The 25,859-nt window shown below is 50.8% G+C and overlaps 24 protein-coding genes across 24 annotated transcripts; 9 read left to right on the top strand and 15 right to left on the bottom strand.

Annotated features, from left to right (window-relative positions):
- Positions 1–101: 101 nt before the first annotated feature.
- On the top strand, positions 102–3,200 carry OGAPHI_001247 (uncharacterized protein; the record flags this gene model as incomplete). Its single annotated transcript, XM_046201988.1, has 1 exon — positions 102–3,200. One exon carries the CDS (start codon positions 102–104, stop codon positions 3,198–3,200), a length of 3,099 nt encoding a protein of 1,032 aa, XP_046064157.1.
- OGAPHI_001250 (uncharacterized protein) lies at positions 467–718 on the bottom strand (the record flags this gene model as incomplete). The annotated part of the gene is made up of 1 exon (XM_046201992.1): positions 467–718. The coding sequence occupies one exon, from the start codon at positions 716–718 to the stop codon at positions 467–469; it is 252 nt and encodes an 83-aa protein (XP_046064160.1).
- On the bottom strand, positions 1,064–1,933 carry OGAPHI_001249 (uncharacterized protein; the record flags this gene model as incomplete). Its single annotated transcript, XM_046201991.1, has 1 exon — positions 1,064–1,933. The coding sequence occupies one exon, from the start codon at positions 1,931–1,933 to the stop codon at positions 1,064–1,066; it is 870 nt and encodes a 289-aa protein (XP_046064159.1).
- On the bottom strand, positions 2,036–2,539 carry OGAPHI_001248 (uncharacterized protein; the record flags this gene model as incomplete). The annotated part of the gene is made up of 1 exon (XM_046201990.1): positions 2,036–2,539. The coding sequence occupies one exon, from the start codon at positions 2,537–2,539 to the stop codon at positions 2,036–2,038; it is 504 nt and encodes a 167-aa protein (XP_046064158.1).
- A 6-nt stretch (positions 3,201–3,206) lies between the features above and the next one.
- OGAPHI_001246 (uncharacterized protein) lies at positions 3,207–4,730 on the bottom strand (the record flags this gene model as incomplete). Its single annotated transcript, XM_046201987.1, has 1 exon — positions 3,207–4,730. One exon carries the CDS (start codon positions 4,728–4,730, stop codon positions 3,207–3,209), a length of 1,524 nt encoding a protein of 507 aa, XP_046064156.1.
- Positions 3,691–9,061, top strand: OGAPHI_001243 (uncharacterized protein; the record flags this gene model as incomplete). The annotated part of the gene is made up of 4 exons (XM_046201984.1): positions 3,691–4,151; positions 4,482–4,661; positions 4,820–6,731; positions 6,878–9,061. The coding sequence occupies 4 exons, from the start codon at positions 3,691–3,693 to the stop codon at positions 9,059–9,061; spliced, it is 4,737 nt and encodes a 1,578-aa protein (XP_046064153.1).
- OGAPHI_001245 (uncharacterized protein) lies at positions 5,732–6,841 on the bottom strand (the record flags this gene model as incomplete). Its single annotated transcript, XM_046201986.1, has 3 exons — positions 5,732–6,074; positions 6,228–6,291; positions 6,586–6,841. 3 exons carry the CDS (start codon positions 6,839–6,841, stop codon positions 5,732–5,734), a joined length of 663 nt encoding a protein of 220 aa, XP_046064155.1.
- Positions 6,896–9,046, bottom strand: OGAPHI_001244 (uncharacterized protein; the record flags this gene model as incomplete). The annotated part of the gene is made up of 1 exon (XM_046201985.1): positions 6,896–9,046. The coding sequence occupies one exon, from the start codon at positions 9,044–9,046 to the stop codon at positions 6,896–6,898; it is 2,151 nt and encodes a 716-aa protein (XP_046064154.1).
- A 74-nt stretch (positions 9,062–9,135) lies between the features above and the next one.
- On the top strand, positions 9,136–10,305 carry OGAPHI_001242 (uncharacterized protein; the record flags this gene model as incomplete). Its single annotated transcript, XM_046201983.1, has 1 exon — positions 9,136–10,305. One exon carries the CDS (start codon positions 9,136–9,138, stop codon positions 10,303–10,305), a length of 1,170 nt encoding a protein of 389 aa, XP_046064152.1.
- Positions 10,306–10,332: 27 nt separating this feature from the next.
- OGAPHI_001241 (uncharacterized protein) lies at positions 10,333–10,713 on the bottom strand (the record flags this gene model as incomplete). Its single annotated transcript, XM_046201982.1, has 1 exon — positions 10,333–10,713. One exon carries the CDS (start codon positions 10,711–10,713, stop codon positions 10,333–10,335), a length of 381 nt encoding a protein of 126 aa, XP_046064151.1.
- Positions 10,714–10,776: 63 nt separating this feature from the next.
- OGAPHI_001240 (uncharacterized protein) lies at positions 10,777–13,059 on the top strand (the record flags this gene model as incomplete). The annotated part of the gene is made up of 1 exon (XM_046201981.1): positions 10,777–13,059. One exon carries the CDS (start codon positions 10,777–10,779, stop codon positions 13,057–13,059), a length of 2,283 nt encoding a protein of 760 aa, XP_046064150.1.
- A 39-nt stretch (positions 13,060–13,098) lies between these two features.
- OGAPHI_001239 (uncharacterized protein) lies at positions 13,099–13,767 on the bottom strand (the record flags this gene model as incomplete). The annotated part of the gene is made up of 1 exon (XM_046201980.1): positions 13,099–13,767. One exon carries the CDS (start codon positions 13,765–13,767, stop codon positions 13,099–13,101), a length of 669 nt encoding a protein of 222 aa, XP_046064149.1.
- OGAPHI_001238 (uncharacterized protein) lies at positions 13,103–13,909 on the top strand (the record flags this gene model as incomplete). The annotated part of the gene is made up of 1 exon (XM_046201979.1): positions 13,103–13,909. The coding sequence occupies one exon, from the start codon at positions 13,103–13,105 to the stop codon at positions 13,907–13,909; it is 807 nt and encodes a 268-aa protein (XP_046064148.1).
- OGAPHI_001237 (uncharacterized protein) lies at positions 13,902–15,191 on the bottom strand (the record flags this gene model as incomplete). Its single annotated transcript, XM_046201977.1, has 1 exon — positions 13,902–15,191. The coding sequence occupies one exon, from the start codon at positions 15,189–15,191 to the stop codon at positions 13,902–13,904; it is 1,290 nt and encodes a 429-aa protein (XP_046064147.1).
- Positions 15,192–15,236: 45 nt separating this feature from the next.
- Positions 15,237–16,196, bottom strand: OGAPHI_001236 (uncharacterized protein; the record flags this gene model as incomplete). The annotated part of the gene is made up of 1 exon (XM_046201976.1): positions 15,237–16,196. The coding sequence occupies one exon, from the start codon at positions 16,194–16,196 to the stop codon at positions 15,237–15,239; it is 960 nt and encodes a 319-aa protein (XP_046064146.1).
- Positions 16,197–16,385: 189 nt separating this feature from the next.
- OGAPHI_001235 (uncharacterized protein) lies at positions 16,386–18,071 on the top strand (the record flags this gene model as incomplete). The annotated part of the gene is made up of 1 exon (XM_046201975.1): positions 16,386–18,071. The coding sequence occupies one exon, from the start codon at positions 16,386–16,388 to the stop codon at positions 18,069–18,071; it is 1,686 nt and encodes a 561-aa protein (XP_046064145.1).
- Positions 18,072–18,105: 34 nt separating this feature from the next.
- Positions 18,106–19,053, top strand: OGAPHI_001233 (uncharacterized protein; the record flags this gene model as incomplete). The annotated part of the gene is made up of 1 exon (XM_046201973.1): positions 18,106–19,053. One exon carries the CDS (start codon positions 18,106–18,108, stop codon positions 19,051–19,053), a length of 948 nt encoding a protein of 315 aa, XP_046064143.1.
- Positions 18,301–18,978, bottom strand: OGAPHI_001234 (uncharacterized protein; the record flags this gene model as incomplete). Its single annotated transcript, XM_046201974.1, has 1 exon — positions 18,301–18,978. One exon carries the CDS (start codon positions 18,976–18,978, stop codon positions 18,301–18,303), a length of 678 nt encoding a protein of 225 aa, XP_046064144.1.
- A 31-nt stretch (positions 19,054–19,084) lies between the features above and the next one.
- Positions 19,085–21,202, bottom strand: OGAPHI_001232 (uncharacterized protein; the record flags this gene model as incomplete). The annotated part of the gene is made up of 1 exon (XM_046201972.1): positions 19,085–21,202. The coding sequence occupies one exon, from the start codon at positions 21,200–21,202 to the stop codon at positions 19,085–19,087; it is 2,118 nt and encodes a 705-aa protein (XP_046064142.1).
- On the top strand, positions 20,361–22,432 carry OGAPHI_001231 (uncharacterized protein; the record flags this gene model as incomplete). The annotated part of the gene is made up of 3 exons (XM_046201971.1): positions 20,361–20,605; positions 21,053–21,173; positions 21,521–22,432. The coding sequence occupies 3 exons, from the start codon at positions 20,361–20,363 to the stop codon at positions 22,430–22,432; spliced, it is 1,278 nt and encodes a 425-aa protein (XP_046064141.1).
- On the bottom strand, positions 21,476–22,672 carry OGAPHI_001230 (uncharacterized protein; the record flags this gene model as incomplete). Its single annotated transcript, XM_046201970.1, has 1 exon — positions 21,476–22,672. One exon carries the CDS (start codon positions 22,670–22,672, stop codon positions 21,476–21,478), a length of 1,197 nt encoding a protein of 398 aa, XP_046064140.1.
- Positions 22,673–22,777: 105 nt separating this feature from the next.
- On the top strand, positions 22,778–25,646 carry OGAPHI_001227 (uncharacterized protein; the record flags this gene model as incomplete). Its single annotated transcript, XM_046201966.1, has 2 exons — positions 22,778–24,954; positions 25,031–25,646. 2 exons carry the CDS (start codon positions 22,778–22,780, stop codon positions 25,644–25,646), a joined length of 2,793 nt encoding a protein of 930 aa, XP_046064137.1.
- Positions 23,119–24,288, bottom strand: OGAPHI_001229 (uncharacterized protein; the record flags this gene model as incomplete). Its single annotated transcript, XM_046201969.1, has 3 exons — positions 23,119–23,325; positions 23,588–23,719; positions 24,022–24,288. 3 exons carry the CDS (start codon positions 24,286–24,288, stop codon positions 23,119–23,121), a joined length of 606 nt encoding a protein of 201 aa, XP_046064139.1.
- OGAPHI_001228 (uncharacterized protein) lies at positions 25,056–25,631 on the bottom strand (the record flags this gene model as incomplete). Its single annotated transcript, XM_046201968.1, has 1 exon — positions 25,056–25,631. One exon carries the CDS (start codon positions 25,629–25,631, stop codon positions 25,056–25,058), a length of 576 nt encoding a protein of 191 aa, XP_046064138.1.
- Positions 25,647–25,859: the final 213 nt, after the last annotated feature.

The following is a 25,859-nucleotide window of genomic DNA, read 5'->3' as shown; positions in this document are numbered from 1 at the left end:
TGGCAGTGGAAAAGACGGTTCCACCATACAAAAAAATTAGTATCCCATACTAACGCGACTCTGTCACTTGTACATAACACAGACACTTTTCTTGTCCCGATATGGAATCGCAGGTGGTGCAATTGATCTCGTACCAGACGAGTTCCGATAATTACACGAGAACGCGGGCTGAACAGGAGTTTGACCAGCTGTCGCGGTCCGATCCGTCCCAGACTCTATACACTCTTGTTGTTGTTGGCACGTCTGACCAGGTGGACTTTGGCGTTCGCCAGGCCGCATTGCTGCACATCAAACGACTTGTTCCCAAGTTCTGGTCGCCCGCGTTCGACTCGTACGAAGGTCCGTCCACCGTCCAGACAGAAGCCAAACAGTTCATCAGAGACGGTCTCTTGAAACTGGTGGGCGATCCAGACTCCAAGATCAGAAATTCGGCCAGCTACGCGATCACACAGATCGCCGCCGTGGACTACCCGGACGAGTGGCCGTCGTTGCTGTCCAATCTGTACGACATGGTCACCGACACGAAGAGCACTCCGAGCCAGGTGTTGGGCTCCTTGGGCGTGTTGCAGGACCTGTTTGACGACTTGATCCCGGAGGAACAGTTCTTTGAGGGTGGTGTTTCCATGAGGATCATGCAGACCGCCGAGCTGATTCTCAACTCCGACTCGTCCACCCACCAGATCAAGGCACAGACTCTCAAACTACTGAAAACGGTCATTGAGATCCTCAACACGGCAGAGATCTCGGGCAATCAGGCCCGCGCCCAGTTCGTCGACCAGGTTGTTCCGCACGTGCTGGACCTGCTGGCCAACATCGCCGCTGGCTTTGTCCACGACAAGTCGTCGCTCGACTCGCTTTTTGTGGCTGGACTGAAAAACGAGCTGTACGGGTGTCTGACCTCGCTGGTCACCTCGTTCCCGCGGGTTGCCGAGTCCATCAACGGCCGCCTTCTCGAGACAGTTTTGGAGGAGATCAACAACATGGCTTCCGTGTACGTGCCGTTTCTCACGGTGGAGGACATGGACGCGGCCATCAACTCTGCGTTCCGGGACTCCAAAGAGTTTCAGGCCAGCCAGACCGAGCGGATCGAGTCGTCCAAGAGTCTTGTTACGCTGATCGCCTCGGAAATCGAGTTCTTGCAGTCGTTGCTCGACCTGTCGAACGACGTCGTTCCAGGCCCCGTGCTGCAGAAACTGTGTGCTTTGCTGGTCCAACTGAGCGGATTGCCGGTGGAAGCACAGTCCGGTTTCGAGGACGATTTCAACGAGTTTGTGAGCGTCGAGACAGAACTCTCGATCGAGACCGGAACGGCCGTCAGAGACGCCGCCAAAGATCTGCTGGAGAGCGTCACTGCGTCGACCAACCAGTCCATGATCAACCAGCTCGTCCAGACGTTTACTACCCAAGTCCACGAGGGTGCCGACTGGAGACTGCTCGAAAGCACTGCGTACCTATTGATGTGTCTGTTCTCCAACGATACCGGCTCGGAAGACGCAAACGTGCCGTTCAAGCTGCAGGATCTGCTGGAGTTTGTGATCAACCTAATTCCAGCACACATTGGTGATTCACAGCTGTTTGTGTCGCGACTCGTTTTGCTGGTTCCCAAGTACATCTTGCGGTACGAGTCGCAGCTCGAGACGTTCAGCGTGTCGTCATTGGAACAGATCCTCGCTGTGGTGCACAAACTGGACCACGGCTTTGAGATCGTCAAGGCTGCCAGTCTGATTTCGTTCCAGTACTTTAACCATTTTGTGCGGTCGTCGCAGTTCTCCGAACAAACACAGTCGCAATTGCTGGATCTGGTCAACCAGATCATGAACGACGCCACAGAGGACGCCAACATCATGATCCTCGAGTCGTTGACCATCATCATTAATATCAACAACACCGCTCTCGTGCAGAACGAGGCTATCTTCAACCTGTGTCTTACCATTGGGTTCAGAGACTGCTCCAACTACTCGCTCACGGCGTCAACGCTGGAGTGTATCGAAGACCTGCTCAAGGACATTCCACAGGAAAACTACCTCAACCTGTGCTACAAGGGCCTCGAGCCATTACTCAAGATTATCGCCGACTCCAAGGGCCAGTACTCGCCTGAGCTCGACCTTTCATTGCAGGTGCTCACGGTGTTCATCAAGGGCCCCAACCAGGACTCCCAGATTCCCCAGGACGTGTTCCAGTTCCTATTCCCCGAGATCTGCAACCTCATTCTCAGCTGCGACGATGACGAGACTCTGCAGTCGTCGTCCGAGGTGTTCAACGGTCTGCTGGCCAAATCGTCCCAGTTCATCATGTCGTACCGCGACCCGGCCTCCGGCACCTCGGGGGACGAGCTCGTGCTCAAGATCCTATCCAAGTTTCTTTCGCCGTCCATGAGCGACCGGGCAATTGTCCGCCTCGGCGACCTGGTGGTGCTGCTGATCCAGAACTTCAGCTCAGAGGCGTCTGTGTGGCAGTACTTTGAGGACATTCTAAAAGCCGTCACTCTGAGACTCATCTCTGCCAAAGAAATGATCACCATCGAGAACCTCGTGCTCATTTTCAACACGCTCACGGTGCAACAGCCGCAACAGACAATCGACTTCCTCGCAAATTTCTCTGTGGACAACCGTCCAGCACTCGAAAAAGTGATCCCCGTGTGGTTGCAGTCGTTTGAGGTGATGCGTGGCTACGATAAAATCCTGTCCAATATTAAGGCCTTTATTGAAATCTACAAGCTGAACGACCAGCGACTCAAGTCGTTTGCGGTCAACGGCGACGTGATCCCTAACCAGATCCCGGACGACGTGATTGTCACGCGGTCCATGTCCAAGAAAATGCCCATCAAGTACGAGCAGATCGGCGCGGACGTCAAAATCATCAAACTTCTGCTCAGCGAGTTCAAGTTCCAGGAAAAATCTGCCCAGAGAGCACAGCACGCACAACAGGTCCAGAAACCAGACAGCGACGATGACGACGATGGCTGGGAAGACCTCGACGAGGTCGGGGTGCCCACGTTCGAACAGCTGCGTCAGTACGCCGAAGAAGACGAGCAAACAGGCCGTTCCGTCGCAGACAACAACGGCGACGATATCCGCCAGTTGCTCGGCTCCTTCTTCAAAGAATGTACAGCCAGAAACACCTCTGGGTTCCACGAGATCTACTCGTTGCTCAGCGAAGAGGACAAGCGGTTCCTGACCGAATACGTTGCATTCACATAGCCATAATCAGACTTCCAGCTTGAAATCAAACGTCACCTCCTTGATCACGGAATCGATTCCGTTTGTCATAAAAAGACTGCTTCTTGCAGCTTGTTCCGCGTCCTCTTTTGTATCCTCTGTAGGTTTCTGTTCGTCAGCAATTTCCTTTTGCGCAGACTGTGCAGAAGTGTAAAAGATCTTTGGGTTGGTTCTGAGTCTGGAAAACGGATCGTTGAAGTTGTTGCTGAGCAGCTGTTTCTGTCTACTCTCGACGTTCTTCTTCTCTGCTCTTCTGATGGCGGTCTCGTTGGTCTTCTTGTTACGCAGGTTGATCTTGTCCATTCTCGAAAGCTCTCCCGAGTCCGCATGAACGTACTTGGACAGCTCGTCGATCTGTTTGGTCAAACGCTCCACATTGCCCAGATCCTCTCTTTCAACAGCAACCTGCAACTCTTCTCTCAACCTGGCGAGTCTCTTGACTCTGTTACCCGAGTCCATCGTGGCCACGGAAATGGCCTCTTTACGTGCAACCATCTTGTTGATATCCTCGTCAGTCAGTTTTCGGGTGGACATGTCTCTGAGTTCTCTGAACTTGGCGTCCACATCGCCCAGCGACGGCAGCTCCAAACTGGAGTCCTCGAGCCGTCTCTTGTACGACTCGAACTCGCTCGGACTGATTGGCGAGTCGGAAAGACACTTCATATCGATAAGTTTCTTGGAATCTCCTTGCGAAACAACCAAGTACGTGTCGCACGGCTTGTTCAACAAATGGTATGGCTTTCCGCCGCGTTTCACCTCCTCGATCTTGGCCATTCTGTACTGCGACTGTCCTGTTTCTCTGGAAACACCAACATTGACCCGGACAAACGTGTTTCTGATCACCTGGTCAAACTCGTCTCTAAACAGGAACCGTGACAAAATCGTCCGACTCGAACGCACTTTGCTATTAACGTCCTTCAAAGTAGCGTCCTGGTAGTACTTGTCGTCGTAATCACTAGTGTGCGATTTTCTTTGACGAGATTCCACCTCGTCAGAGTAGTATCCTTCCTCGTAATCGTCCTCCTCGTCTTCTTCAGCAGCCATAGTGTCCTCCATATCTTCGTCCTCGGAGTCTGCTCTCTGTGTCTTTCTGGTCTTCTTTTCTCTCTGTTTCTTCAACTCGTGTAGCTTGCTAGTACGCAATTTTTTCCCCGTGGGCTCTGCCGTCTTGAGGGCGCTCGACTCGGCCTGGCTTTGCCTTGCCCTCAAAGCAAGATACCGTCTCTCACGGTACTTTTCTCTCTCCTGTTCACGATCGTACAGGACCTGTTCTCTGGTGACCTCGTCCATGCTCAACAACGCAGCCTTGTCCTCCTCATCTTTGAACTTGCCCTCCAACGGATACGGGTCTTGTTTGGATTCGTCGTCCTCGTCGTCCTCGTCGTCGTCCACGGTCTTGCGCTTGAGCCCGCTTGTCCGCGAAGTGGTCTGCAACGTTGGCTCGTAATCGCTTTCCTCTCCCTCGGAGCCCATTCCGGCAAGGGCCAACAAATCGTCATCACTATCACTCATATTGTTAAACTATCCAAGTTTTCTTTGTTGGTTGATTTTTTCTAAACAACGCTACCCGGACCCGGCACAGCCATTAAAAAAATAATTAGAGGAAAGGCACCTCCAATTGTTTCCATTATGACGGGATCGCGACATTTGTCCCAGGATTCGCACGAGGAACCGCATGGTTTGGGCGGCCCGCAACGAACGCGGTCGTCCACCGCCAAGAGATCGCCCTCGATTCTTGTCACGGACGCCAGAAAGAACCAGATAAAGGCGCCTTTTGCTGGCCATAAACAAGAGAGAATCAAAAAGTCCGGCCAGCCAGATAGGGTCTCGCCGCCTGCGTGGGTCAAGTCTTCTTCGTCGAAACAACGGCGACCTGTCTCGATGACCAAATTTAGCGACATTTCCGTCTCCAACATCATCTCCAATATCAGTGATATTCCTTCTTCAAGACAAAGAGAACTCCCACGAAATGTTTCTCCTAATGCGCAATACATCAACAATCTATCGCGATCGGGTCCCCGGATGGTCCCGCAATACTACAAGACTCTTCCTACAAGAACGTCCAAAACGTCGCAGAAACTCGTTCTGATTCCAGACCATGATCAGGTCCCGTACTCAATTGACGATGACGAGGCCGCGTTGCTGCGGAACCACGAAATCGGCGAGGAAACAACCACAGATAACATTTTCAACAGCACGCACGTCCGCACAAAGGCAGAGAAACTGTCAAAGGAACAGAGAGCAGACGTTTATCCAAGAGTGACGGCCTATTTGATCTCGGAAGGGTTTAATTTGAACCTGACAAGCAAGTTCTTGTCAAAATACCACATGGTTTCTCCAAGACTGTACGACGAGGCTCTTTATGTGCCGTACACTTTGCCGTTGCTTCCTGGAGACAACGGGTACCGAGTCCAGTCTAACAACTCGGCCAAGATGCAGCATGGTAACCAGCTGTTGGAGAATTTCCTCGACAAGACAGAACAGAGAGACCACCATTACGAGTTCTATTCGGGTCAGGACGGAGACGTCCAAAGCATCGGGTCGCCGAAAATGAGTCCTGCTGGCAGTCTCGTGGAGGAACAGCAGCACAACAACGAGTTTGATCCGTACGAGCCCCAGTTTTTCGTCAGCAGCAGTCCCACCGACAGCATGTTGTTGGAGGAGGAGGCTCGTGATAGTGACTCGGCGGGAGAGGCAGAAAAGACCTCAAAGTCCAGCGACACGTCTGCGATCGACGACACAGAGTCGTCTGACCGTTTGGAAAAAAACGGACACGGGACTCGTCGTAAGTCGTCGACATCGTCTAAGAAACGGGCCAACTTGCCCGACTTGACCAAACACGCCGAGATGTTTGTTCTGGACTACGGAGTGGTTGTTTTCTGGAACTTCACCGAGATCCACGAAAAGAACATTCTTGCGGACCTTGTTTTCGCCAAGATCCAGCCCGGCGAGTTCGAGCTTGACGATGACGACGACGACGACCAGCACGACCCGTCGTTCCCGAACTACTCGCTCACGTCGTCCAACAGCAACGAGGAACAGCCCCAGACGCCGGTCACGTTTATCGTGAAGCCTGTTCCCGAACATAATATCGAGACCGAGGAGTTCCACTTTGAGTACATCAGCGACATCCCCACGCCACGGATTTACAACGACATGATCACGCTCAAGTCCGGTGACCATCTGATCAAGCTGACGGTGTCGCATGCCATTGCACAGTCCACCAAGCTGTCTATGTTCGAGAGCAAGATGAGCAACATTCTGAACTCGATCTCCAGACTGCCCAAAGCCCTGGCTCTAACAGGCAAGTTACAGAACTACACACGTCAGAAACTGCTCATCAAGACCGGAAAACTGTTCCAGCTACGTAACGAGGTGAACTTGTCGTCCAACGTGCTGGATAAGCCAGAATACTTCTGGACAATCGAGCCCGGTCTCGACCCATTGTACTCGGCCATTCGCGAGTACTTGGAGATCGACCAGCGAGTTGAGGTGATCAACGACAGATGCAAAGTGTTTTTGGACTTTTTCGACATTCTGGCAGACTCGTTGGCAGAACGCACAATGACCAAGATTACTACGATTTTAATCATCGCGATCGGACTCAGCGTGCTGGTTTCCATGGTTGAGATTCTTATTCGATACTTGATCATTCACAGATTGGAGTGATTAACTACTTAAGCTTTGGCTCCGTACTTGTTGACGCTCTTTCCGTCTGGAACAGTGAAGAACACAAGACCGTTGTCGGTGGAGTCGAGTCTGAAGTATCCCTTTCTTTCGAACTGGATCACGTCGCCCACCTTCAGGTCCTTGACGTTGACGTCGGCAATGGCCTTGGTATGGAACTCGGTCTTTGGAGTGAGGAAGTCCTCAAAGTTGTCACCCTCGTCCAATTTGTCCTTGGTGATCAGATGGTCAAAGTCCACCAGGTCCACATGAACAAACTTGTCGGCAGCAAGCCAGGTCAACTTCTTGCTGGTCTTTCTGAAATCTCCGTCCAGGTGCAAAGTGGCCTGGATCTCCTTCACCAGTCCGTCCTCCTTGATCACCTTGTCACAGATAACGTTACCCCAGTCCATGAAGGTGACCTCCTCGCCGTCGGCAATGGCCTTGGCGTCCTCTTGCTCCAACAAAAGATCGGAAGAGAAGTACACCTTCTTGGTTCCAACGTCAGGATTCTTCTTGTGCTTAGGTCTGTCTTCAGAAAACTCCTTTTCTGGACCCTTAGAGAGCTTCACGTGAACAAGATGGTCCTCGGCAAGAGCAGTGTGTCTTGGAGCAATTGGATCAATCACCTTCTTGTTGGCAGACCAAATGATGTTCCAGTCCAAGTTGATAATGTTCTTGGATGGACCTTGCGAGATCACAAAGTTCCGCAGTCCCTCAACACTCATACCTCTTCTTCTAATACCTCTGACAGTTGGGAATCTTGGGTCGTCCCAGTTCGAAACGTACTGCTTGTCAACAAACCATTGCAACTTTCTCTTGGAAAGCAAGGTTCTGATAAAGTTGACTCTGGCAAAATCCCAAACGTGCACCTTTCTCAGGTTCAAAGCCTGCAGAATCCACTCGTACTGGACGTTTCTGTCTCTGTACTCGATAGTTCTCAATGCGTGAGTGACTCCCTCTATAGCATCAACAATAGGAACACAGAAGTCGTAAGTAGGGTACATCTTCCACTCGGAACCAGTACGGTGGTGAGGAGTCAGGTTGCATCTGTAGATAACAGGGTCTCTCAGAGTCTTGTTCAAAGCACTGTAGTCAATCTTGGCTCTCAAACAGTTCTTCAAACCTTCCTCGGTACCGTTCTTCATCTCTTCAGTGAACACGCGCAAGTTCTCCTCAACGGTTCTATCTCTTCTGGCAGACTTGATACCGTCCATTCTTTCGGCTCTCATCTGCTCCAAAGGAGTGTCGTCACAGTACGCCTTTCCTTCCTTGATCATCTTGACGGCAAGGTCGTACATCTCATTGAAATAATTGGACGAATAGGTGATCTTGTCACCTTTAATGCCCAACAGCTCCAAATCTTCCAGAATGGAGTCCTGGAACTCGACCTTCTCCTTGGAAGGATTGGTATCGTCGAATCTGATGATCAGCTTTCCGTGGTAGGCCTTGGCGAAATACTGGTTCAACAAAGCAGCCTTAGCGTGACCAATGTGGAGGTATCCAGAAGGTTCAGGAGGGAATCTGGTAACGACCTGGCCGTCCTTTGCGTCTGGAAGATCGATCTCGAAGTTGGCCTTGTGGGTCTCCTTCTTGGTTCCAGCCTTGGAAGCCTTTCTGATCTCGGCCAACGATTTGGTCAACAGCTCAACAACACCTCCAAATCTCTCGTCAGATTCCAGGTACTGGTACCATCTGGTGATGTTGATGTAGACAGCGTTCTTCAAAACAGATCCCATCACGGCGTTGGCACGCAGAGCTCCCCAAGCAGCGATGTCGGCAACAGAGGCGTCGTAGCCAACAATGAACGATCTCAAACTCAAATGGGAGTCCAGTTTCTCCAGATCAACAGAAAGCTTCTTGAAGTCCTTGACGGTGAGGTTCTCGTAAGCGAACTTAACCCAAGGCTCAGAGGCAGACTTCTCCAAGAACAAGTGAGGGAACTTGTCAGCAAGATGGCTCAAAACCTCTGGGCCAGAGGTGATGGTTTTGTCTCCATCAACCAATCTCAAGGAAGAGTTGATCTCTTTGGAAACAACCTTGTCGTCAATAAAGTCAATTTCCAACGACTTTTCTGTTCCGTTGTTAATGAAGGAAGCAGCTGTCAAGGCAGCGTAGTCCACCAATGGAGCTTTTCCAGCAATTTCCAATTTGAAGGACATGATTTAAAAGAATAAATTAAACTTTATTCCAGTTGGACAAAAAAATTTGACGCTTATGTAAAGCACCAGCTGGAAAATTTGTTTTATCCATGGAGTTTAGCAAAGTGTATCCATTGCAATCGCGCGCGTCGGACGCGTCGGTGAAACAGCCCAAGGAACTGATTGGGTATTCGAGAGATATCAACGGTGTCTATCACATTGATGATTCACAGCTGAGTTACTATTATTTTCCCGATAGCCAGATGAATGTTCCTGGTGGAGTGGATCTCCAGGCTGGGTTCAAAGAGTTCCAGGCGAACGGCGAGGACTTTGGCGAGTTTTCCGGGTTGCTGGCTGCTCTGGAGGTTGTTGAGCGCAAAAACTCAGCCAAGACCCCGGTCGATATCATCACTTGGAGAGGACTCATGAGAAGTTTGATGACCCTTCCCTTCTTCAACAGAGAAAAGCTAGTTTTCAACATTGTTCCTTTTGACGGCCAGTTGTTCATCCAACAGGACTTCCAGAACGCCAGAGAGGCCGCCGAGCTCGAAAAATTGTCGAGATCAGACCTCAATAAACGTCAAATGTTCTCTGGGTACAAGTTCGAGCAGGTCTCTACTCTGTCCAAGCCATGGGCTCAATGTACACGCAAGGAAATCGAGCAGCGCGGCAAGGTTCCTGTGAATAACATCGAGCAGTACGCGACCGTGGTCAAGACCTCTTTCGGCAAAACAAACCTTGTCATGGGAGCAGAAGTTGACTGTGTTTTTGATTACAAGCCCGAGGACTCTGATCCGCTTCCGCATTACGTCGAGCTCAAGACAACACGTATACTGGACTCGCCCAAGTCTGTGTTTTCCTTTGAGAACAAACTGTTAAAGTTTTGGGCCCAATGTTTCCTAGTTGGTATTCCAAAGATTATCTGTGGATTCAGAGACGATAACCTGATATTGCGCACAGTGGAGGAATATAGAACAGACAAGATCCCTGTGATGGTGAAAAACAACCCGCTTCCGAACAAAAGCCCATCCAAGAACAAGTTCATGCAATCGCTCAAATTTTTCAACGGTCTGATCAACTGGATAAACGAAACTGTTCCTCGTGACGAGACGAGAACATACCGTTTGGTGTTTGACCCAACGGTTAACCCAAACTATTTGAACTTGAGCGAAAATTCGCCAGATCTGACAGCCTCGTTGCTGGACCCGGAATCGGGGGTGATTCCTAGAAAGTTTAGAGATTGGCGGTCTGAGCTGGCTGCTACCTCGACAAATGTGTAGATCATAATGAAATGTAATCTGAACGACTCAAGTATCCGGCTGGGCGGCCTTCATTTCCTCCAATTTCGAGGTCAGCTCGGCATCCAACTCAGAGCTCTCATTAACAGATTTGGTCACGTATCCCTTCAACAGATCGTTGATCTCGTCTAGAACCTTTGTTTCCTCTGTCTTTTCGCTATGGGTTTCTGACAGGCGGTTGAGCAGCTCTGTCTGGATCAATGCAACCACCCGTCCTTTGTTCTGTGTCAAAATGCTGGGATCTTTGTTCACCTTCAAATCGATCAGTTTTTGAAGCAACTCATTCAGCTTCGAGTCGTCCGATGAAACAAAACTATCTAGCAATTGTTTCCGTTTCAGATCAAAAAGTCCTTCTTTCTTATAGCCGTTGATCAAAGTATGAGCATTCATCAGGAACCAAAATAAAACAAAGAAAAATATTTTATTTATCTCCCACTTTGATTATCTACCAAGATGTCTTTACAAGTTCCCCCATCGCCAATCTCCGCCAATCTTACTCCTCCGAAATCCCGAAAACGACTAGATGGCCCACCATACAAATGTGACTTTCCAGAATGCTCCAAAGTGTTCCAGAGATCCGAACATCTTTCCAGACATAAGCTGAATCATAATCCAAAGAAGATCTTCCGTTGCGACTACCCGGCATGTGGGAAGACATTTGTGCGCAATGACTTGCTAGTTAGACATAACAAACGACATGAGGCCAGAAACGAAAAGACAAACACCTTCACCAAACAGTTATCCTCAGCAAATAGCATTGTGCAAACCCACAAACAGGAACAACCCCCTACACCCACGGCAACAGCCCCCGACGAATCGGCTCCGAGTCTGATCAGCTGGCTGTTCCAGGACGAAAACAAACCTCTGGGCCAATACACGTCAGAAGAAATGTTCTCTACAGACTTCTCTGAACTGTTCTCTAATAACGGCCAGAGCTTCTTCTTGCAAGAAGGGTTTGAAGACCTATCGCCGTCAACGGCTATTTTGTCCGATCAAACAGCTCCGCTGGAGAACCCGCGCTCCGAGTACTCCAAAAACGAATACCAATTGACCGACCTGAACATGATCAAGTTCAAAACACTAATTCCCAGTCTCGCAACCCATCCCGACTTTGTGCAGTTCAAGCTCGAAAAACTGCTCAGAACATACTGGAAGTTCTTCCATGCTAGGTTCCCTATTCTACACAAACCGACGTTTGTTGCGTCGCAGACCCCTCCCATGTTGCTTCTGTCAATGTTCATGATCGGTGCAAGATTGTCCACCATTTTCCAAGACTTCTACTCCCCGGACCATATCATGGATCCACATACATTTGCAGATACCATTGCCGACCCTCTGAGATGGCATATTTTCTCCTCGCCCAACTTCCAGCCACCAGCAGCTATATGGATCATCCAGAGTCTTCTGTTGCTAGAGTTTTACGAAAAGAACTGTTCCACCCGCAAAATGCACGAGCGGGCCCATTTGCACCACGGAACCACTATTCAGTTACTGCGTAGACTGCCATCGCTTGGAGGCTCGCCGCAGAAACTCGGACAGCTCGAAGACGTCAACAATTGGTACAATTGGATAGAGGTCGAGTCGTTGAAAAGAGCTACATACATGTGTTTTTACATGGACACCTCTGATGCTATCAATTACGGCCACCAGATGTTAATCTATGCGCACCAGCTACAGTTGACGATGCCCGTTGCTGACGAAGTCTGGGACGCCAATCTGGAGTCGTTCAAATACATCATCAAACAAACAAGCAGACCTCAACGGTTCCTAATTGTGTTGAAGAACCTGCTCAATGGTGTTTCTACGAAAACCAACTCGTTCGGAAAGAAAGTGTTGATTTCTGGTTTGAGTGCTGTGATGTTCCAGATCCAACAACGAGACCTGCAACTGGCTTTTGGTTTAGACAAGTTCAGCTCGAACGAGAACGCCAGCAATTGGCGAGAGCTCATGACCGCGGCGTTTTCAATTTGGAGAAACGATGTGGGCGACTCATGTTGCTCTTCAAGAATGGCTATCGAGAACGTTGAGTCGTCCACCACGTCCACACAGTTCTCCTTGAGCGATACTCGGTGCAAATGTGTGGTTTACCACATTGCCCATATCTGTATGTCGATTTCGCAGTACGACTTCTTGATCTACGCCGGTGCGCCGTGGAGAATGAACGTGAAGCCGTCGTCTGCGCTGGAACGGGAAGCTATTTGCAAACGGGTGATTGAATGGACAGAGACCAAACACGCACGGGTTGCAGTTGTTCAATGCTATTTGCTGCTGTTTGAAATGCTTTTATCTCCACAGGACTCGAAGACCGACTTTCAGTACGATTACCAGGCAGATAGCGACTTATTCTTCCGGTCCAATGCCGTTTCCATCAGTGTGCTGGTTTTATGGTCGTATGTCTACATCAAATGTGGAGTCGAGGATAGAACCAAGAAAGAGACCGGGTACGAGTATTTGAGACGAATCCGCCAGGAGTTCACAGATATCACCAAATGCAGTTTGCACACGAGTCAAACAAACTGTTCCGGGTCGGAGTACTACGGGTCTTTGTTGAAATGGTCTGCTGCTTTGGATCTAATCACGAAAAAAGAGCAGATGACCGGGCTGCTGGATATGATGGGCGAGCGCATTGCCACGACAGAATACTCGATCGTCAACGAACTAGGAAAACTGATCAAGTTCTGCTCTGTCAGAAGCGCAGGATCGCCAAGCTCAATACTGCACGACATGTATGATTAATAACTGAACCAAAAATTAACATATTTACCAATAGCAAAGTCACATGCCCATCTCTGCCTGGAGCTCGCGCAAGGCCTTCTCGTCCTCGTCCTCCTCGTCCTGGACCTTTCCTGTAGGGGCGTCTGGGAGTTGGGCCTTGACCGGTTTCGAGGCGGCCGGTGTGCTCACGGATTGCTTTGTGTTGGTCATCTTATTATCGAGCTCTTCCTGTTGCAAAGCGGCCAGCTCCTCGTCGAGCTCGTCCTCGTCCACCAGGTCGTTTCCGAGCGGCCGACTGATGGCGTCCGAGATCTCTTCGCTGAGCTCGACTTGTTCTCTGATATCGTCCATCGTCTGGTCGACCTTGTCGACGTTGAAGTCGCCGTGCATTTGTTTCATGGCCTTTGCACCCTGCTTCATGGCCTTCATGGTCTCGAGGTTCAAGTTGGCCGACTCTATGGCGTTCAGCTGTGTTTCCAGGGACTCCACCTGGTTCTCAATCTTGAGCACGTCTGTTTCCAGCTTCTTCTTCTTCTTCAACGCCATCTTGGCCAGATTCTTGTTCGACGTCACATTCTTGCGCGCAATAGCGTCCTGCTCCTGGATCTGTGTCTCTAGGAACGCAGACTTCTTGTTAAGCGTGGAAATGTGCTCTCTAAGTTCCACAATCGCCTTCTTTGGAAGCTCTTTTTTCTGCTTCGGATTGCCGCCGAAAAAGTATCCCCACATCTGTTTCGTGTATTTAGCGCCTGTTTGTGGTGTTGTGTCGTATGATGCTTGCTGGACAACGCGTTGCGCTGCTTGTTGTTCTGGTCTGTTATCAAAAGCTGCAAACAAAAATAATTTATATTGCGGTGCGAGGGTTACTTGAGATTATTGAGCAGTGTGGCAGCCGGCGAGTTCCCCGACACCGCGCGGGCCAGGTTCTGCAACGTTTCGAGATCTGCACCGCTGGGAACGCTGTCGCCAGCCCGCATCTGCTCCAGCTCCTCGCCGCTCAAATGCAACGCTTCCCGACAAAAGAACTCAAAGAAATCGTCTTCATCGACCTCATCGTCCCCGTCGTCCTCGGCCTCGCTAACAGGGTCCTCGTTCTCGCCCTCCTCCATGAACCGCTTGAGCTTCTCTACCAGATCGTCCTCGTACGTCTCCTTCTCGTCCTCAAGCGGCTCCAACGGCTCCCAGTCCACCCTTTGGTCAATTATGTTGTACCGTAGCAGCTCTGTCTGCAGCGGGTCGCTCTCTATAGTTTTGTTGTACTCTTCAAGCTGCTCGATCGCGCCAGCCTCGCCGTCGTTGTCCTCCATTGCCAGATCTATGAGCTCGCCCTTGCCGGCCGCGGTCTGGCCGTACTGCTCCAGCTCTGCGTGGACGATCGCATTCACTCGTATTTTCGCGTGCACAAGCTCCTCGTCGTCCCGTCGCTGCGTCTTCACGCCGGTCATCCGCACAGAGTCCATGTACTCTGCAACGGCCGCCCCAACAACGTACATCTTCTGTGCAACCAGCTTCCGTGCAGTGGACGGCTTCACCAGCACCGTCTCGAGCGAAATGCGTTTCAAAGCCTCTTCGGGATACCCCGTGCACACCCTGGCAACACACGCCGTCACCTCGTGCAGTACCTCGAGACGGTAGCTCGCCGTTTGCAGAAAAGCAAGGGCCTCCTCAAACGAGGGACTGCGGCCCTCGCAGTACTCTGGCGGCATACAAACCACCCGTCGCTGATTGATCCACACTCTGTTGGACGCACAGTCCGGCTCCAGCCACTCGGGCACCTCCTCCGCCGCCTCGATCAACAAGAACTCCCGGTCCTGGTCGTGCAGGTGCAAGTACATGTTCTCGTCTCTGGAGGTGAATTTAAACAGCAAACTAGCCACGGTCCAAAGATCCGTCATGCTCTCGCCGTACTCCAGTTCCCCGTACACAAACAAATGCCCGTCGTCCACGAGTTTGTGCTCCACGGGCCTCACATGCCACGGATAGTGCTCCACATACGGTCTGAGCTCAATGTCGAGGTATCGCCGCAAATCTGCCAATTTCGCTCGCACCTCCGCACTGTCCATGTACGGTGCAGTCACCAGAAGCGTGAAACACAGCGTCTCGGGCGCCAGCAGCTCGTCCGTGTCGTAAGTGTACACTTTACTATGGTCCATTGCAAACACAAGTTTTTTTCAGTCTACACAGCCCGGAAATAGCAGCTACGTGTGGAGCACGGAGTTGCCATCCACGAGCGCCCAGTCGATCTGCGCGTCGGCGCCGTACTTTTCTGCGAGCCACGCGTTGCACTTGGTGAAGTGGTGACAGTCGAAGAACCCGCGCGACGCGCTCAGCGGCGACGGATGCACCGACTTCAAAAACAGGTTCTGGGACCAGTTGATGGGGCCGGCGTTGGCCACCGTCTTTTGGGCGGGCGACCCCCACGCGACGATTGCCAGGCCACGGCCGCTTCTGTTGGTGTGTTCGATCAGCTTCTTGATCACCTGCATCGTGAACTGCTCCCAGCCACGGCCAGAGTGCGAGTTGGCGTTGTGTGCTCTCACCGTTAGACACGTATTGAGCATGAGCACGCCGCCAGAGGCCCATTTGGTCAGATCGCCCTTCTTGGGGATCTCGAAGTTGGCATACTCCTTTTTGAGACACTTGTAGATGTTTTTCAACGACGGAGGAGGAGGTGTAGGGTCCTGCACGGAAAACGCAAGACCGTGGGCCTGGTTGAAGTTGTGGTACGGGTCCTGGCCCAAAACAAGAACCTTGACGTTGTCCACAGGCGTCAGTCTTGTCCAGGAGTACACGTTCTCTTTGGGAGGGAAGATGGTCTGGTTTTTCCACTCTGTTTGTAGATACCGTTTAAGGTTGAGGAAGTACGGCTTGGTGAGTTCCTGGTGGATCAGCGAGAGCCATGAGACATCCATAGACTCGATCTCGAGACGCAGAAGGTCTTTTTGGTCCGGAGTCAACGAATCGATCCATTTCTGCTTATCAAACGTGCTGGTGGTGACTGTTTGCAGGGTGATCTGTTTCTCGACAAAAGCTTCTTTTTTGGTGTCCTTTTTCTCTGAAATTGCCAGCTTGGTCACTGCAGACGACTGGTGACGTTTCACAGTGAAGAAGTCCGTGATTGCCCGTTTTGGAGCCACTTTCGACGTCACTTTACTCATCCCAAACGTTGTTGTAATTCGCGTCGCGTTTTTCTGGCTGTGCCCCTCAATAATTTTTTTTAGACACAAATATTTAGGGGGGCACTAATTCTGTTACTACAAAAGACGAGTGTCACTGCTTTATCCTTTGAATTGCTGGCGTTTAGCAGAATTCTGCACCCGAGTCAGTGATTAAGCGCCGATTCGCAAATGAGCAAGACGCCGTCCGCCAGAAGAGGCAGGTTCGACCAGATCCTGCGTTCTGTCAAGAGCCAGGTGTTTGACGAGTCCCAAGAACCAGAGAACCTGACGACGGAATCCGCACAGTCCGTTGCTCGCCGGAGACTCAGCTCGTGGGCGTTCACGAGAACACAGTCCACGGTCCAGCGAGACGAGCCCGTTCAGTCGGCAACAGAGGTGGAAAATCCCCCCACCACGCTTGTTACAGAGGAGGAGTCCACGAAAGTGGTCATCGAGTCCGACAAGGACACAGACCCTGTGGAGGCCAAGGAGCGAACCCAGTCGTGGTCGCTGTGGTCGAGGCCGTCCAGACAGATCGACCAGCAAACAGATGCCATATTGTCCGAGCCGGTGGCACAGAACGTTTCTGAGCTGCCTAAACCAAAGAAACAGAAGACCGAGCCGTCCACCGACCGCAAGAGCCAGGTGGTGCCGTCGTTCGAGTCTCTGCCGCGGGTTTCGCCTCGGACGTACGCCTCTTCCGCGCTCAATACGCTCAAGTCGGTGACTGGCTACGGTGCAAGTCCCGTGGACCATTTGGTTGCTACCCGTTCTCCGGCCAAGTTCAAACGGGTGTTGATCATCGGCGTGCACGGGTTCTTCCCCACCAAGATGATCCGGCCTCTTATTGGCGAGCCTACAGGAACCAGCGCGCGGTTTGCCCAGGCTGCCGAGAACGCTATTCTCTCGTGGGCCCAGGAAAAGAACATCAACATCTCGACCCAGAAAATCGCTCTGGAGAAAGAGGGCAAGATCTTCGACCGCGTGGACTTCTTCTTCGAGGTCATGCAGAAGTGGCACGACGAGCTCGCCAATGCAGATTTCATTTACGTCTGTGCACACTCGCAGGGCACCCCGGTGGCCATGATGCTGCTCTCGCGGCTGCTGGAGCACGGCCTGATCGCCGACAACAAGAAGATATCCGTGCTGGGAATGGCGGGCATTAACAGCGGGCCGTTCTACGGGATGGACCAGTCGCTGTTTGTGCGGGCATACTCGTCCATCGAGAACCAGTCGCTGCTGGAATTGTTCCAGTTCCAGAACTTCGAGAGTCTGCAGAGCCGCAAGTATCTCGAAAGCGTGCGCAACCTGGTGGCACACGGGGTCAAGATCACGTTTGTGGGGTCCGTGAACGACCAGCTCGTGCCGCTGTACTCGGCAGTCGCGTGCCACCTCTCGCACCCCAACATTTACAAGGCTGTGTACATCGACGGCAACTCCAACACCCCCGATTTTGTGACGCGGATTCTGAAGCTGTCGTGTCTGCTACAGAACCTGGGCCACCGCGACCACGGGGTTGTGGCGGAGATGAGCTACGCATTGGCGGGTCCATTGACGGGCGGGGGACATTCCCGTATCTACGACAGTCCCGATGTTTACAAGCTGGCGTTGGACTTTGCGTTGTGCACGAGCGACACGGGCTACTGCGCAAGTCAGCCCGTGCAATTCCACCAGGTGGACGTTTCCAAAGTTGGGAGCAACCCGTTCACGTTGCCGTGGTGCACGCGAGGACTGTTTTTCGACGTCAAGAAACGGCTACCGCACGGCACCGACGAGATCGATATGGTGTTCAAGGAGTTCGACGACTGGGATCCCGAATCAAAGGTGCTCAAGGACGTGAAATATCGTCTTAACGGAATAAAAGATAAACTGTGAAAAAAAAAAGACTCATTTTTTTTCATAAACGGTCATGTCCGATAACAAATCTGCTTCGCAGAAAGTGTCCACATTGGGCGGCTTTTTGGCCGGAGGTCTCGCGGCATGCGGAGCGGTCACGGTGACAAACCCGATCGAGCTGGTCAAGACCCGAATGCAGCTCGAAGGAGAGCTGTCCAGTGCCACCAACAAGCCAAGAACGTACAAGAACCCGTTCCAGGCCCTGGGGCTAATCTACAAGAACGAGGGCATCCGTGGGTGTCAGAAAGGTCTGTTCTGCGCATACATCTATCAACTCGGTCTGAATGGATGTAGACTGGGTCTGTACGAGCCCGTGCGGAATTTCTTGAACGGACTCGTGTTCCCGTCGCGGGAAGCGCACTCCGTGCAAAACATCCCCATCAACGTTGTTTCCGGCGCTCTTTCCGGTATCGCGGGAGCCATCATCGGGTCGCCGTTCTACCTGATCAAGACCCGAATGCAATCGTACTCCACAAGCATCCAGATCGGAGAGCAGACCCACTACAAGTCCACCTGGGACGGTCTTTCGTCGCAGTTCAAGCAGGGCGGTGTGCTGGGGCTGTTCAAGGGCGTGGACGCGGCCATCATCAGAACGGGAATGGGCTCGTCCGTCCAGCTGCCAATCTACAACTTTGCCAAACACGAGCTGCTCAAAACCGGCTGGATCGACGAAGGAACACACCTCCATCTGTTGTCCAGCACGATCTCCGGCCTGGGAGTCGGTGTGGTGATGAATCCTGGAGATGTCATCCTCACGAGAGTCTACAACCAGCAGGGCAACAAGTACTCCGGTCCAATCGACTGTCTGGTCAAGACCGTCAAGAGCGAAGGTGTCGGGGCCCTCTACAAAGGGTTCGGAGCACAACTGCTCAGAATCGCTCCCCATACCGTGCTCACGCTCACGTTCATGGAACAGACCATGAAGCTGGCGTACATGGTGGAGTCCAGACTGGGAGCCTAAAATAGTAAATAGATTCCGAATAGATATTGTTTCATTGAGACGGAATAAGAACAGACTCGGCCTCGTCGTGGTCGGTCTGGTCGGTCTGGTCTGTCTGGTCGGTCTGGTCGCCGAGCGCGTGCGACGTGGACGTCGACCCGGCGGCCGACGACGCGCTGTTAGTCCCGCTAGCAGCGTTGCACCAGTACTTGTGGTAGGTCCACGCCTTCGACTGGCACTCTTTCGAGCAGTACTTGGCCCGTTTGCATCGCCGACACTTTGCAAACTGGCGAGGCTCGTCCTCCCACTTGCCGCATCCAAAGTACGCGCATTGGCGCCGCCCACCCTTCGACTCGTCTTTCCGGTTCGAGTTGCGAACAATCACCGAGGCCCAGTACGCAATGTCCTTCGAGTGCAGATGCTTCACCGTGAACTTCTCCACCAACGGGAAAATGTTCACCCGCTTGATCGGCTTGATGTCGGGGTCGATGTGCTGCGAGTTCGGGAACATCAGCGACAAGGGTCCCATCTCAAAGTCGTCCCAGGTGTCGTAGTTCCAGTTCGACGAGTAGTCCTGCTGCTTCGCGTTGTATATCTTGTTGTTGCGCAAACGCAGCTTGTTGTGCTCCCGGTGAGAGTACCGCGAGATGGTGAGTGCAAACTTCTCGAGCTTCGTGGCCTTCTCGATCCGATCCGGCTCGTTCAGCAAAGCGTTGTACTCCTGCGCCAGGTGACAGTACTTGCTCTCGCCCCGATGCGAGTCGTGGAACTTCTGCCGTTTCGGCTTCAGCATACTCGAATTCAACGAGCTCGTGGTGTGCGAAAACTGCTCGCCAGTCAAGTTCGATTCTCCGTCGAAATTGCTGTCGTCCGGAATGATGAACTCGTCCAAATCGTGCGCAGCAACCTCGTCATCTTCCAGACTCTCGTCGTCGTCACCAAAGTCGTTCACCAAATCGCCATTCTCGTTCATCTCGCAGTCGGTCTCCAAAGGAGGCGGAATGTTGTAGTTTCGCAGCGACAATCCGTTCACGATGTACGTGTCCGCGAGCTTGTATCTCAAATAGGTGTACTTGGAGATGAAAGCCAGCACCTGCAAAGACCAAACAACATCGTCCTCTTTGGGGATCAAAATGCCGTTCTCAAAGTCCCGCGGAATGGACTGGTTGAACTTCTCCTCCATCTTCTTGAAGAACGGAAGGTCCGTGTTAGAAAGGTTGTCGCTCAAGATGTTGGATATTTCAGGGTTGTTTACAAGTTGGTTGGTGAAAACAGGGTTTTTCGCTAGCTCTGGGTAGTTGGTGATCAGTTCGTGGTTGATTTTCGAAATGTCGTCGGTGGTGTTCAATCTATCAAGGAAATTGAGGAAAACGAGTGACTTGGACAGCTTGGAGTATTCCTCGTCTAGTAATGCTTCTGTCTCGCCGAGGCCTGCCTCGTTGGCGAACTCCTTTTTCGAACGCTCGTGCTTGGAAATTTCGGCCTCGGCTTCCATCACGGTCTGGTTAGCTTCCTCCACGAGCCGTCTGACGTTCTGGAAAACCTCATTTATCTGGACATTGTCCAGCCCGTCGTACAGCTCGTCGCGTTGTTGTTGTTGTTGCTGCTGCGCTTGTTGTTGTTCGTCTCTCGATGCGGGGAACGAGGACGGGTTGGTGAGAATCTCGTCTCCGACTTCCGAGGCGGCCGCAGTTGCAGACGTGTTTGCGGTGCTAGAAGTGCCGGTATTGAGATAGTTCACCTTGTTGGCTTGAAAATGCGAATTCCAGGCGGTTTTCTTGGAAATAACGTAATTGTCTAATATCGTGGCAATGATTGGTATCATTCCGGCATCCACAACCTTCTTTCTAATTCTCTCGTTGCCTCTGGTACCAACAAGAACAAGACACTGAAACGCAAGCACCCATTTCCAGGCACTAATACATTTCTCCTTCTCGGAAGTTGGCCGTTGACATTCGTACAAAATATCAACCAAACGTTCGAGCCCACCGTCCTGGGAAAGAGCCTCACGCACTTTCAGCGACGACGACGCAAGAAATGTCAGATGGTTCAACGAATTCACCAGAGGCTTGTCCTCGGTACAATCCAAAGCTCGGCGATCATACAAAGTGGATGTTATCGAAACGGCTGCCTTGTTTGCCGTAATAGACTTGTTATTGGAATCTCTCATTGTGAGATAAAAGCAAAGTATGTCCTAATCGGAACGGATGATTCTAAGGAAATCAGAATAGTTACAAATGGAGCGATGTTGACTGATAATTTTGTCTGTTGACGAAATGGATTCAAATTCAAGTTATTTTGACGATTCTTTACACTCCCATTTGCCACTTAGAAAAAAAAGTTTCCTCTACAAAAATGATCACCTAGAAATTTTTTTCTCCTCCACACAAAAGGGCAAAAACACCCTTGCACCGCTTATTTTTCATAATCCCGCCTCACAAGCTCAGACCCAGAGTTCTTTTCCGGAAACAGCCATGTACTCGTTCAGGTCAGCAACCTTGGAAGTCCAGGTCTCGAGCTGTCCCTTCATGGCCTGGATTTGTTCCACAGTCATTGTTCTAGGCTGGATCCACGTGACTTCGACCTCGGAGTCAACCTCGTTAATCAAACCTTTAATCAATTGCAAACTAAAGCACTTGATAATCAAGTTCTCCACCTCGTTGTGGTCTTTCAAGAACGGCACGTGTGCACGGATGTCGTCGTACTTGAACACTCTGTTCTTGGTTGGTCTGTTGAAAATCAGCTCAATCAACGACATGATGCACATTTTCTGCTTGAGGAAATTCACATTGGAAGCCAGCTCCGCAACTTGTTGGATCTCTTTACCCGTCACGACGCTCTCGAAACTCTTGAGGTCTCCAGAGTTGAGCGACAGCAACAGCTGTTTGAGCCATGGGATCGTCAAGTACTTGAAGATGTCGTGCATGATGATCTCGCCGAAATTGTAGATCTTGTCGCCCAGCAAAGCACTCACGCTGATATCTCTCACGATCTCCTGTTTGTTGGTGAGGTTTTCAAGGTCGTCGATACATGCCAGGAACAGCAGCGAGTTGTAGTAAACGGCCGTGTAGTCACCCTTGAGCTTCATCAGACTGGCGTTTGTGAAATAGTAGCTTGCATTGATCCTGTTGTCCAAAGACCAGTTGATGGTTTCGATCTTCTTGGAGCATTCGTCGATGATAGCGGACGCCTCGTCCACAAATCCCAGTTTCAGCTTGACTCCCGCGATTTCTATTTCCAAGAACAACAACGCCTGGAGGATGTCTATGTCTGCGATATCGTCGTCGTCTGTCTTTTTGATGTTCTTTCTATTTTTGATGAGTTGTTTGAGATTCAACAGGTATTCCAGGCTTTCTGGCAGCTCCGACTCCTGGATCGACAACAACAGAAACTCGATTAATTTGAGTTGGTTGATCTTGTCGTTGAATTTGAGAATGAAGTTCTCAAACAACTTCAGTCTAATTGGCTGTGAGTTTGGGTTCTTGTAGAACTGTTGCGACAACAACTCCGTCAATTGGAACCACAATTTCCGCTCGTAAAAGTCTTCCAATTGGTACATCACGCCGACAAGCTCGGCATTTTCGGCCGACTCGATCTCTTCACGAAGAGTTATTAATACTGTCAATGGGTCCGAATCCATGAATACACTGTTTGGTGAAGATATATTTGCCACTAAGAAAAATAAATAAAATGGCAGTGGGAAAAAATTTAAAGCACTAAATACAAAGAGAAAATATATTTTAACATGGGTTTTTCGCTGGACTCTTTGGCGCCGTCGTTGATCAATCTGATTCGACTATCGTCGGCTGTCAACTCCAAAGACATTGGTTTCTACAACAGCATCGATCCGACCGTGAAAACAAACTCAGACGAGGTCAACCAGAGACTTATAGATTTATTGAACGAGACCATATCAAATGCGGTTTCCATCTCGACCGATCAGACCGACCAGTTGACCGTCGACGACGAGTCGAAAAACTGGAAGGTCGTCAGCGGGATCCTCGACACTTTGTTCGAGAACGCAGAGATTGCACTTGATCAAAACCAGAAAAAGACCCAAGCTTCAGCTGTCAAGGATGAATTCACCTATTTGGACGAATCAGACACAGCAGGAACACGAAAGGCATCTCCGCAGCCTCGTAACATTGCCAAACCGCAGTTGTTGTTTAAAACTCCTGTCGATAACTTCGAAACGTCGCCATTTAAGCCGTTGATCACTACAAAGCCAAACGCATTGATCTCGTTCAACGAGTCCATGGAGCTTGTTCCAGCCGTCCCTGACACTCCAGAACACTACAATAATCCGTACACGTACGAGATCATGAACCAGGAGTACCCAGACTGGATATTCCGAACGTTGGAGCCGTTCGACTCCATTCCTTGGAAAGAGAGCGAAGAGCCAACCTGGATCGACAAGCCAGAACAGCTGGACGAGCTGCTTGTGGAGTTGGCGAAGTGCAAAGTCATTGCCGTCGATCTGGAACACCACGATTATAGAACCTACCATGGAATCACGTCGCTAATGCAATTGACCACAGACACCAAGAAAGATTACCTGATAGACCCATTGAGTCCCGACCTTAGACCGCATCTTGTGAATTTGAACATTATTTTCACCGATCCAAACATTCTGAAAGTGTTCCATGGTGCTTTCATGGATATCATCTGGCTTCAAAGAGATCTGGGCCTATATGTTGTCTCATTATTTGACACATACCATGCTTCTAGAGAGCTGGGACTCGGAAGACACTCGCTGGCACATCTGTTGGAAACATACGTCAAGTTCAAGACTTCGAAGAAATGGCAGTTGGCCGACTGGAGAGTGCGTCCGTTGAACACAGAGATGAAGAACTACGCCAAAGCTGATACGCACTTCTTAATTGAAGTGTTTCACAAAATGCATTCCGAACTGGTGAAGGACCAGGACAAGCTGAAACGCGTTCTTTATGAGTCGCGCAAAGTCTCAAACCGTCGGTACGAGTACTCCACGTTCCGTCCCAAACGTATCAAGTCTTCCAACGGGTTCCCTAGCGGAGCAGATGTTGTTGCAACCAACCAGTCTGTTCCACAGCTGCCAGAATTTAAAGAACAGATGTTGTTTGCATCCACGAATGTCGACCTTCCATGGACCAACATGGTCAACTCGAACTCTATTCCGATGGCCAAAAGACCGTTGTTGGAAGTTTTGTTCAAATGGAGAGACGAACAAGCTCGCAAAGAAGACGAGTCGCCACGGTTCATCATGTCTGATTTCATGCTGATATCTTTGGTTAATGCTTTTGACAACGAATCGCAAGAAGTGACCGAACAGACGGTGTTGAGCGTGATCAATTCCTCTTCGAGGTTTGGAAGCTCCCAGTTTGTTCGTACCCGGTTGAGAGAGCTTGCCGAACTGATCCAAGGGTGTCTAGACAAGCTGAAGGAGCTGGACACGGCTATGTGGGACAGTGTTTACGAGACTACAGATATCAAGGACGTTAAAGGACTCGAAGAAGCGTTTGAGATTATAAAGAACGATTTTGCTGCACAAAACGAGGCTTCCGACAACGGCGTAGTTGTGCCGAGGTCAAGTGCCGATGGCGCTGCTTCTGTTCAGTATACTAATAAGGGAGTCAAGGTTGTGAATCCAGACGAGATCAGAAACAGGTTCCAGAAAGTGATGGACTATTTCAAAGAGGAGGACAATGTGGAGGTTGAAATTGACGAGGAAGATGGAGAAGAGTCTGAGGTTGAAGAGACAGCTAGTCCCGAGCCTGTTGCAGCTGAACCTGAACCGGTTTCCACAGACGACCTGATTACGCTACGGAAACATCAGCCACGTAAACGAAAGCAACAGACTGTTGAGTCTGAGAAATTGGACACTTCGCAAAAGATCATGGTGAACAAACCACAGCAGCCTCGCAAGCGCAAGACGTTCGAGCCGTACAAAAACGAGTCGTCTGGCTTTGCTCCAGTGAAGAAGAGACAGGCAACACAGGGACGCAACCTGATTTTCAAGAAATAATATTATTAGCCTTACACAATTAGGAGGACTTCTTCAACGACTCGGTCTGGCCACTCAGCAAGGTGAACGTTGGTGCAGGAAGCTTGTCTCTTCCTTTAAGGAAGTCGAGTTCCATGACGAACGAGAATTCCAGGATTTTTCCCTTACATTTTTGAACGAGTTCTCCAGCGGCCTTGGCCGAGCCTCCGGTGGCCAAGATGTCGTCGACGATGACGACGTTGGATCCCTCAGGGATGGACTCGGCCTGGATCTCGAAAAAGTCCTGGCCGTACTCTTTGGCGAATGCTGCAGAGTACAGCTTACCAGGCAGCTTTCCCTTCTTTCTAATAGGAACAAAGCCTGCATTGATTGCCAACGCAAGAGATGGGCCGAACAGGAACCCTCTGGACTCCAATCCCACGATGTAGTCTATGGTTTGGTTTGGGAACGTGGCCTCCAAGTGCAACTTGAACGCTCTGACGAGTTTGTTGAACAAAGAAGGGTTTCTAAAGATCGGCAGGAAGTCTTCGAACAGAATGCCCTCGGAGGGGAAGTTCGGGTACTGGTGGAGCGCGAGTTTGAGCTCGGCAGCGATTTCTTGCAGTTGATTAGACATGAGGAAAAAAATTGAGAAATTAGCAAAAAAAAATAGCACTGCCATGTGATCACGGAGAGAGAGGGCTATCCGGTGGGGGAAGGAGAGACTTGGTTGTCCACATGCTGTGTCCTTTCTTTTTCCCACCAATTTGACGTGTCACCTGCTGTTTGTGGTGCTCATCTCGGCTGCTGCTGCCAGGTCTCCTGAAACAGTCGCCAGGCTGCAGTTAAAGACGGTCGACGCGAC

Source organism: Ogataea philodendri (assembly GCF_020536065.1).
Source record: "Ogataea philodendri strain CBS6075 chromosome Unknown scaffold4, whole genome shotgun sequence".
In the NCBI taxonomy this organism is placed as follows: Eukaryota; Fungi; Ascomycota; class Pichiomycetes; order Pichiales; family Pichiaceae; genus Ogataea; species Ogataea philodendri.
This window is presented reverse-complemented; position numbering and strand designations above follow the sequence as displayed.